The following is an 11,251-nucleotide window of genomic DNA, read 5'->3' on the forward strand; positions in this document are numbered from 1 at the left end:
CATCCATTTGAACCATGAGCGTGATGTTATGTATTAAGTTGAGGTGAGATAGAAAATCTGCAACTTCTGTATCTCCATGTTTCCAGATTGCACTGTCAAAATAGCACTCTCAGAATTTTATAGTCAGAGATAATGAAGTGAGGACCATAAGTTTGAATTTGTCCATGAGAAGCCTTGACAGCAGAATCCATTCCTAAAACGACAGTCTCTTCAAAGGAAGAATCCTGAAACTGAAAATATGAATTGTTACTGCAGATGGTTGTGAATTCCTGATGGGTTAGATAGTGTTTTATTAGATTCTAGTTTTTGTACACTGATGATAAATACTTCTGAAACTGAAATATTAGAAAACACATTATTTACAGTAAAACTGAGAAGCAGATCACCTGGAGATTTTATCAACATTATTATGTATGCATCTTCCATAAACCCAAGTATGTGCTTCCATTGTCCAGCCAAATATCCCAATTTACCTATTGGATGGTGATAGCATTTATATATCTGGCTGAAAACTGATCCAAACCACTTTCCACAATTAGACTAGACATTTTATAAGGTATGGTGATAATTATTAGAATATTGTGACAATAATTCTGGCAGAATGACCAAAAAATTGTATATTAGTAAAGTTAATAAATTCTTCCCTAGTGGTGACACTAATGTTGGCTCGCTTTAGTTACGTATACAAGAAACCTGACAGGTTGGTGGCAGAGAGACCATATTTGACTTACAACACTGATGGAAGCTTGCTTTCTTTCTTTTCTGTTTTATAATAATTTGAGTTAGGTGATATATCTGAGGAAAATGGGAGTCTGGTTCTTTGAGCATACGATGATTGTTTAGGGAGGTCTTTGTAAAAGTTATTTTAAAATATATATATATATAAATTTTTAAAGATACTGGCCCGCCATGGCAAGGTGGTTACGGCGCTTAACTCATAATCAGAAGGTCACAGCAAATATGTTCATCCTTTCAGCCGTGGGGACGTTATAATATCACTCAATCCCACTATTCGTTGGTAAAAGAGTAACCCAGGAGTTGGTGGTGGGTGGTGATGACTAGCTTCTAAATTAGGGACAGAATACCCTCGTGTAGCTTGACGCGATATTCAAGAAAACAAATATAGATAATACCACTGATTTTAATAAAAAAAAACAATAAAATATCAGTTGTTTTTTACATAAAAATTATGAACCATTCTAAAAAAAAGTCATTTTCGTGGGTTCGAATCCCCGTCACACTAAACATGCTCGCACCTTCAGTCGTGGGGCGTTATAAAGTTTCGGTCAATCCTGGTAAGAGTTGGCAGTGTGTGGTGATGAAAAGCTGCCCTTTCTCTAGGCTTAAAGTTCTAAATTAGGGACGGCTAGCACAGATAGCCCTCGTGTATTTTTGCGCGAAATTGAAAACAAACCATTTGGTCATTTAAAAAAAAATGGCCTGGCATGGCCAAGCGCGTAAGGCGTGCGACTCGTAATCCGAGGGTCGCGGGTTCGCGCCCGCATCGCGCTAAACATGCTCGCTCTCCCAGCCGTGGGGGCGTATAATGTGACGGTCAATCCCACTATTCGTTGGTAAAAGAGTAGCACAACAGTTGGCGGTGGGTGGTGATGACTAGCTGCCTTCCCTCTAGTCTTACACTGCTAAATTAGGGACGGCTAGCACAGATAGCCCTCGAGTAGCTTTGTGCGAAATTCCAAAACAAACAAACAAAGTCATTTAAAAAAACTGGTTTACTTTATTAACTAAAGTTCTTCATTCAGAGTGGTTTAGCTTTGTTTTCAGATATTTTAAATGTTTTGTATTACATTTCAATACAATTATGCCTTTTTTGTTTTAACACAGTGGGCTGTTTGATATAAGGATTTAGCGCTGAATCTTAGAATAATATAAACATGAGCCTATCATTGAAATCCATAAGATCTCGTATTTTAGTTTTTCTTTTTGCGTATTTAGGACAAATGTTTAAAAAAAAAAAGAGAGTGAGAAAAAAAACCTACATCCAAATTTTAAAAGAAAACTAGCGCGCAATTTTTATTTTTTAATATTTTGTTCCATAATTATCAAGTTCATATTCGTGGAAGTAAAAGACTGGCAGCATTCTTTAAGATGATCTCGTGGACACGAGACCAAAGAGATAGAAACTTCTACTCTTATCATGTGTAACCTTTCCGTCAATAAATATATTAGTGCATGTTTACAGCTTTTCGACATTAGTGAATGAAAAGTAACTTAATTATACGGATGAAAATGTTGACAGATCAAGTAACTATATTTCAAGAAAGACATGTTTTCTACTCTTCGTAGGTTGGTGAAATTTGTAGTTATTTCAATTACATCAAGAAAGGGTGTATACTTGTTTTTTCAATATGAAGATTTCTGATCATTAATTAATTCGCTTTTATCAATGGAGGTATTTTTTAAGAATTATGGACTATTGCGCCTTCTTTAAGAGGTTTGGGGGGGGGGATAATAAAGCCGGAGGCATTAATTGTTAACCTGGTTGTTAAGGTGAGTAACCCACAGTCGTAGGCTTCGTTACACTGAACATGCTCGCCCTATCAGTCGTATGGTTATTGTATACAATGGTAAGTCCCACTATTCGTTGATAAAAGAATTGGCGGTGAGTGATATTACCTTGCTTACACACCGAATAATTACCGTATTTTACGCATTGTGAGACGCACCCTAATTTGGGAAAAACTATTCTAAGAAAAAATATTTTGACTCGACGATCAACACCTTGATATAACCTTGACGTTTTTTCATTCTACTGAGTAAATACATCATATTCTTGAAGACGAAACGCAGAAGACTTTCGAAACGTCGTCCTCCACACTTGTCTACTCGCAACAGGCAGTTGTCGTCCATTCTACAAAGTTTCATTGTGAATACTCTGCCAAGAGTACATTTATACTATTATAAATGCTTATAATTGATAAGTAATGAGATTACGATCTGGATTAACCCATCACTTTTGTTTTGGAAGAAACGTGGGGATTTTTCAATGTATTTTTTAAAGAAAAAAGTGCGTTTTACAAAATGTTTGTTTGTTTTGGAATTTCGCACAAAGCTACTCGAGGGCTATCTGTGCTAGCCGTCCCTAATTTAGCAGTGTAAGACTAGAGGGAAGGCAGCTAGTCATCACCACCCACCGCCAACTCTTGGGCTACTCTTTTACCAACGAATAGTGGGATTGACCGTCACATTATACACCCCCACGGCTGGGAGGGCGAGCATGTTTAGCGCGACGCGGGCGCGAACCCGCGACCCTCGGATTACGAGTCGCACGCCTTACGCGCTCGGCCATGCCGGGCCCTTACAAAATGTAAAATACGATAAGAAGATAGAAACGTGTGGTACATTAATATACTGTACAATACAATTACATAGTTATACAAAATCTGCTTTGTTTATTGATTTTTACACCAACCAGAATGGTAATGTTTTACACAAATCTTTAATTCTATTGATGCTTAAGGGAAATTATTCAAATGGTCTTAAAATGCCCTTACAAAACATTCAAATCTGCTTAGAATTTATGAGGTACCTAAGGCCCTTATTTGTTATAAAAATAATTTTATTGATACCTATACACGAAAATCTGGTTCTTGAAATATGAGAAAACGGGAATCGGGATGATTTGTGAAATACTTATATTTGAAGTAAGAAAAAAAAACAGCGTAACTGGTTTGTGTAAGACTTTGTGATTATGCCAACCTGAAATAGCCACTCTGAATTGTTATAGTTTATTAATTTAATAACGAGGAACCCATTTTTTAGAAAAATAAAAGTTTTGTACGGGTTGTGAAAACGTCTTACATTTATAATAAAGTGTTTTCATCACCAATCACACCCGGCATGGCCAAGCGTTTTAAGGCGTGCGACTCGTAATCTAAGGTCGCGGGTTCGCATCCCCGTCGCGTCAAACATGCTCACCCTTTCAACCGTGGGGGTGTTATAATTTACGGTCAATCCCATTATTTGTTGGTAAAAGAGTTGGTGGTGGGTGGTGATAACTAGCTGCCTTCTTACACTACTAAATTAGGGACGGCTAGCACAGATAGCCCTCGAGTAGCTTTATGCGAAATTCAAAAAGCAAGCAAACAATTCATTACCAATCAAGCCTTTGCAAAACTTTTATTGAGTAAGTTTATTTCATTGTCGCATTTTGTCACCTGTGCTTGTACCAAAAATAGAATAAAAAAGGAGTAAGATATTTGGTGTAGTTCTATACAACTGTTAAAGTACCGTAGCAGTTTCAAGTCTGCCAAAAGATAACGAGATAGTTTCGGGCTCTCCTGACAGTTCCATGCTGGAACAGCTGTAAGACTTCAGCTTTACAACGTTAAAGTCAGGCGTTCGATTCCCCTCAGATAGCGCGATGTGGCTTTTCTATAAGAAAAACACACACACTCTCATGAAGAAAATTTGATGACATTCGGTCCAGCATCATTTACCATGAATATCGATAATAAAGATAAACAAAATGTTACTTTTAAAAGTATTTATCATTTTAAATATTTTTTATATTAATGGATTCATAAGATAATAATTTATTACCGAATTAATTGTTATAACATTTCAAAAAAAAAGTTTTTTTTTTATGGGCTTGTCTTTCTCTTCTGGATGATGCGTTGTCTCAAATTCTAAAGCTCCTGTATGTGAAACAAATATATAATACTTCAAAGACGTAAGCAAAGCATTGTCGCTTAATAATTTAATTCATATAAACTTAGCTACGTGTATAAAAGTTTGTTTCTCAGCAGGTTACATTTAGGATCCATTATTTATATATTTATTTATTATATGTCTACATAAAACTGTGAGTTTTAATTCTTGAATTTTTTAATTTTCGATTTGGTCAAAACAAGTAACAAAATGGAATAAATATGGCGCTCAATCAATAGTACTTCCAAATCAAGTTGTGTTAAATCTTACTATACCAAAGTACAGAGAATTCTAAAGTACACCACATTTAGGCTTAGCAAAGCAGTAGTTACAGTTTATTCGCTTAAGATTATTATAAAATGGCTAAAAATACAGCTGGGTTTGGGTTTCGAAAAATTGATGTGGACCAGTATAATGAAGATTTATATAAAGATGAAGACGGAAGCGAAGCACCATCACCTCCAGCAGGACCTGACGAACACGAGATTATGTCGTATTTGAATCAATATCCTTTGTTTTAATTTTACTGCCTTTCAGGTTTTGTAAAAGTTTTACTTTCTGGTTATTGCTACCGATACATGCCAGCATAAATTGTATCTATCACATATGTTAAGGCCTAACGTAGCAATAACACGTGATATTTGAAATAATGTTAACATTAAATATACGAATAATGATTTTACATTTTCGCCTTTTGTTTTCTGTTGCTACTGACAGACATTAGCAATTTAAAGTCGGTGTGGTTAACTCATCATTATATATCAATATTTTTCAACAGTTTACATGTTTAATTTGACAAATCTACAAGAACAGTAATCGTTACTGCAAGAACTTAAGTGAATAAAGGTGAAACACGCTAAGATATATTATTGTTGTTTCAAGTGAAAAAATTGCTATTTAAGTTTTATTTTCCAAAAATCAGTAATTAGTGCTGTACAGTTTTATAAGGTTCCATTTAAATGCATAAAAATATTAGAATAGATAGTAGAAAAGTGCCAGAATGGTTACTGATTTGTATGACATTTTTTTTTGAATAAAGCTTTAAAATAATGGGTTTTAAACGTTTATCAGAGCTTATAAATACTAGGTCATAGCCCTTGCACTGTCTGCTTTCATTTAGAGAAAATCTGGATGTGTTGAAAAAAGTGACCAATTGTCTTTTAGAAATGTTCAAGCTTGATTAATATTGCTAATTGGTAGCATAAAAGTCAGAACTAGTGTTTTTTTTTGCATTTGCATCTGCCTTTAAGTTTACAAATGTATGTAGGGAACAAAAAATTAATAACTTCTGTTTTTTCCTGATGCAAAATAACATAAAATTTGCTTTAGAGATCTTTTTGATTGAATATGATACTTGAAATTGTTTTAGTGTTTGTTTTTTGAATTTTATGCAAAGCTACATGAAGGCTATCTGCATTAGCCATCCCTAATTTAGCAATGTAAGACTAGAGGGAAGACAGCTTGTTGTTAACACCCACAGCCAGCTTTTGGGTTACTCTTTTACCAATAAATAGTGGGATTGGCTGCCACATTATAACACCTCTATGGCTGAAAGAGTGGTCATGTTTGGTGTGACTGGGATTCGAACCTGCAACCCTCAGATTATAAGTCGAGCACCCTAACCACCTGGCCATGCCAGGCCAGGTTGCATTATATATGACAGTGTAAACTCAGTAGATACGTACTGCATTAGTATTTATTTTATAATAAAAACTACATTATAAGTTACCACAATTTTAGTCTTGACAGTTTTTTCATTAGAAATAAAAGGTAAGTAATCTTTAAATAGAGTTGGTGTTTTTAATCGCTAACCCTAATATGCCAGGCCTCAGTTTTTATGTAATTTCTTATAAAGATTTTATATAAATGGACCACAAAGACTGTAGCAATGTATGTGAACTAGGCTTAGCTTGTTTTTCTTTCTTCCTTTATATGCCCACACAAATGCATGTATGTACAGTAATAATGTACATGTTAGTTTTTATACTATATTGCATTACACTTAATACACAATAAATAGATATCCAAAAGATAATTTTAATGTGATTGAAAATAATCGTACAATAAAACTATTTAATGGATTATAAAGATACATTGAAGCATTCTATGTTTACGTGTTCAGAGTTCATGTTCAACTTTAACTGTTTGTACAGGCAAAAACATTGATGCTTTGAAAACTGTCTTGCGAACAGCTCCCATTGGGTCAAAAAATCCTAGTGTGAAGGTAAGAATTTAAAGATATGTATTGTGTGTAAACATACACAATCTACTGTTTATATATCAAAAGCCTTTTACTCACCACAAGTAGTTTATATTCTATCACCAGTTCCTGGATCTTCAGTTTATTAAAACTGGCTACTCTTATTTCGAGGTAATCGGAAGTGAGGCAATAGCTCCAAACAGGTACACATCTACACAAGCCCCACTGTGTCAAATGTTAAGGACAAGTGTGAAAAGCTTAACCATATTATGTGTGTGGTTAGGTATTGTTCAAAGAAATTTAGTTTGGTTGGTAATTGTAAATAAAATCTTTTACTGAAAATGACTCTTATAGACTACTTTGAGCATTGCTTTTATTTCCTTCAATCAACCACATGGGATTAATGAATTGAATACCATGCTTTCAGTGTATGAGATACTACAAGGGTGGATGACCATCGTTTGTATTCATGATATATGAATCAGCTGCAGGTAGTGATCAGCTTCAAATGCTCACTGAGAATAACAGCATATTGAACACAGTTTGTAACAGTTTTTGAAGTACGTTATCCATGCTATCTTAAATAAAACTTGTAATTCTTAACGGATTAAAACAAACAGCTGCTACAACCAGGGTCAAACAACAACAAAAATTTATTGAACTCTGTCAACCACAGAAATCCAAAATAAAACATTTCAAACAATTGGATTATAAAAGTTTATAACTCACCAAAACCCCAGTTATTAAATACATGCCTGCCCAGGACTTGACAATGATGCTAATGAATAATACAACATATATATATATATGTATCATTGTTAATAATTACTTCAATAAACAAAAGGATCAGGAAAGCAAACCAGAGGAGGGGACCTAATTTCAAAGTAACAGGATTCTGTATTAAAATTATTACAAGATTGATGAAAATATTGAGAAATAATCATAAATAACATTAAAAATTTAGTTCCACTAGGACAAGTAGTAATGAAATACATGTTAACTGTATGATTTATTTATAATAATTGTATTTTTGTAAATTTCTGGAAAGGATTCCAAATGTATTAAATACAAGTACAATCACTAAAGTACTATCCATATATATATATATCTGTACTTTCTTTTCTTTAGAAACTCCCATACAAATTTTTATATATGTGGATAGTACTTTAGTGATTCATAACAAATAATGTAGTGGTTAACATTAATTTGTGTGGAAGTTTTGACTCTAAACAAATGTGTTTCATATAACATTACAAACTGTCATGCTGTGCCACTGAATTATGTTCTTTTCATAAAATAACTAATAATTTATTCAAACTTGGGTCATGAGAACGTTATTAACATAACAGAACGGCACTTAGGTCATGTTTATCGCAATGGAGACTCGTGTATAATTATCATCATTGGTGCTAACAGAACGGCTTTATCCATTCCAATTCAAATATGTTCCATCACTTGTGCAGTGATGTAATTACAGTGAGCTTAAAATTGTTCTGCTTGTTTTTTCACATCTGTTTTTAATACAAAGTATTTATATATTACTTTTAGTCATGGTGAACATGCCTGTAACTTTTGTTATCCTTTTAACAGGATGCTGCATTTGCCCTAGTCATGAAAGTCCTTCTGGCTGTCAAAACTAGTGAGATGGAAAAAGCTGTGAACTGCTTAGATAGGGAACTGGTAGATATATTAATGAAGTACATATACCGAGGGTTTGAGTGTCCATCAGAAGGCAGTAGTGCACATCTTCTAGCTTGGCATGAGAAGGTAAGAAAGTAAATTGCATTGAAAAGGAGTTAAAGGTGAACTGTGATGAACTGGGAACATCAAATTCCTGCTCTTGTCAGAGAAGAAAAACTAATCTATAAAAAAAGAAAGAAATTACAAGTTTGTACCACATACCAATATCATCCAAACTCAGTTAAAAGTAATACTACTCATTAGTTTGCCAAACTCAGCTGTTGTATGTCTTTTAGATGGCTTAGAATGTAACACTTAGTTTCTTTAGTTTTAGAGATGATAATTTTATGATATTATTGTGTTGTAGTACATTACATATTCCTCTATAGTTGTTTTTTTTCACAGATCTTGTTTCTAGTGCTGATAAGTTCTCTTTCTTCATGGAGTTACAATAAGCAAGACACTGTAATCTGTCTTTTATTGTTACTTTTATTAACAGCATTTGTTGAGATGTTTAATATGTCTAGTCTTCATTATTATTCATTATAAAGGCAGTTTTGCTTTGTTAAATTAGTATATGGATTTAGAACTAACCTAAGTCTCTTGGACTTGCCAAATCTCTTAAAATATTATTTGGTTTATGACCAAATATATTGTTAACAGCCAGGGTATCCACTGATGAAACAATTCGTTGTGATGTTTTTAAGTGAGAATGTAAGAAAACTATACTTAGTTATTGTGAGGTTAGTTTTTTGATTTTTATATATATATGTAGCTTGTTTTTAATTGGTCAAATTTTATAAACCAGTCAGTATACCAAATGGAAGTAATAAAATATTATTATTTTATAAGGCTCCTATTTGGATATTTAGCACCAAAAAGTATTGATTTGTGATAAATGTTTCTCTTCATTTTTGATAAATCTTTGAAATGGTAATGAAAATTTGTATACCTGTAATTAACTTTTACTGTTTTTGATTTTTTGTAAACTTAACTTTCTATATTTAATAGAAGTGCTGAACCATATAATAATATTTCTGTATCTGAATGTGTTGTATTGTTTATATGTCTCTGTTTCATTTCATTTTTTTTGTAGGCGTACGCAGCAGGTGGAGTTGGCTCGATAGTTAGAGTGCTGACAGATAGAAAAAAAGTGTAGCTTTACAAACAAGATATATTAGTGTAGTTCTTAGATCTAGAACTTATAAAAATAAAGTGTGTTATTATGTATTATTTGGGTGAATGATTGAAAAAAAAAAACCATATTAAATATGGCTTATACTGTACTAAAAGAATCTCAGTATTTGTCTGAGCACTAAAAACATAAAATATTGATAAATGGTATCTGTACCCAATTTGTAAATCAGAAATTGTTTTGGAAGCTAAGTTACCATTGATGTGTTTTTTTTTTTAAATAGGTTTTACAAATAAAGTCCCAGACCATTACCATAATTGTAAGATTACACTGATCTTTAGACGATTATAATAGTTTTAAGACTTTTAAAAACACCAATAAAGTTGTGTTTTATTTTTATATTTTACTGAAAAATGTGTTACCATTGTTTAACATAGATCCATATTTGAATTCTAATTGTAAATCTGAAAATGAACATCGCAGTTTTGTTTATGTTTTTTGTAATACTTTACTATTTCGAAACCAGCAGGAAGTATACTGACATATTTAATATTTGTGTTGTCTTGTTTTTTTGTAACCATATATATAAATGTGTGACATAGTGTAGCTAGTTTCTTATGCATTTTAAGCTGTATTGTAAAGAGAGAGAAAAATGTTTAGTGTTGTTCATACAGTTTGCTTGCTTAATGACATAATTGTGACAATCAGTTGAAAGCGTAACAAAGGAAATTAATACCTTTGGTGATATAGTGATATTTTTTGAAATCGTACAAATAGTTTTTTCCTTCCTTATAATACTAGTGTAGCAGTATTATGACAATGAATTAGTCCAGCAAAATTGAGTCCACAAATCATATCTACGAAGTTTCAAAGTACTTGCTTGATATTAATTTAATGAAATTTGTCCATTTTTTTATTGATTAAAATATTTGACAGTAATATATATTCCTTCAAGTTAAACTGTTTGAAACCATCCAGCGTAGTCTTATTCAAAGCAGCTTGATTTCAAGAGAGTGTTAGGCCTAGGCCATGACGGTTGTTAGAAATGTTTTTAAGAAAATAAAAGTTTTTAATTAATTGAATGCAAGACTGAGTTTCTGTGTAAGTTTATAATAATCTTGTTTTATGTAAATGAAGATACTTTCGAATTTTGATGATAAAATAATATTGTGTAAATATCGATAAAACTTAATTATCGGTTCTATAAAACTAAATTTCCTGACTATACTTTACAAAAAATAAAAAAAAAAAAAAAAAAAAATTTAGGGTTAGCAATTAGAAACACCGACTCCATTTTAAGATGGCTTACCTTTTATACATATTCTAATTTTTCTAATGTAAAAACTGATAAGACTAGAATTATGGTAACGTATAACGTAGTTTTTATTAGAAAAGCGATACTAATGCAATACGTATCTACTGAGTTTACATTGTCATATACAACGCAAACTGGCCTGGCATGGCCAGGTGGTTAGGGTGCTCGACTTATAATCTGAGGGTTGCAAGTTCGAATCTCCGTCACACCAAACATGCTCACCTTTTCAGCTGTGGGGGCGTTAAAATGT

The 11,251-nt window shown here is 32.8% G+C and overlaps 1 protein-coding gene across 1 annotated transcript; it reads left to right on the forward strand.

Annotated features, from left to right (window-relative positions):
- Positions 1-4,704: 4,704 nt before the first annotated feature.
- On the forward strand, positions 4,705-10,771 carry LOC143247622 (actin-related protein 2/3 complex subunit 5-B-like). The gene is made up of 4 exons (XM_076495963.1): positions 4,705-5,176; positions 6,823-6,895; positions 8,462-8,638; positions 9,648-10,771. Exons 1-4 carry the CDS (start codon positions 5,031-5,033, stop codon positions 9,708-9,710), a joined length of 459 nt encoding a protein of 152 aa, XP_076352078.1. The 5' UTR covers positions 4,705-5,030; the 3' UTR covers positions 9,711-10,771.
- Positions 10,772-11,251: the final 480 nt, after the last annotated feature.

The sequence above is a fragment of the Tachypleus tridentatus genome, chromosome 3 (assembly GCF_004210375.1).
Source record: "Tachypleus tridentatus isolate NWPU-2018 chromosome 3, ASM421037v1, whole genome shotgun sequence".
In the NCBI taxonomy this organism is placed as follows: domain Eukaryota; kingdom Metazoa; phylum Arthropoda; class Merostomata; order Xiphosura; family Limulidae; genus Tachypleus; species Tachypleus tridentatus.

Bases quoted from the DNA above. Each gene is read 5' to 3' on its own strand.
- LOC143247622 (XM_076495963.1), top strand. From the start codon at position 5,031: ATGGCTAAAAATACAGCTGGGTTTGGGTTTCGAAAAATTGATGTGGAC. The intron at 5,177-6,822 runs ATATCCTTTGTT...AACTGTTTGTAC, and splicing joins ATTATGTCGTATTTGAATCA to AGGCAAAAACATTGATGCTT. The intron at 8,639-9,647 runs GTAAGAAAGTAA...TTTTTTTTGTAG, and splicing joins TTCTAGCTTGGCATGAGAAG to GCGTACGCAGCAGGTGGAGT.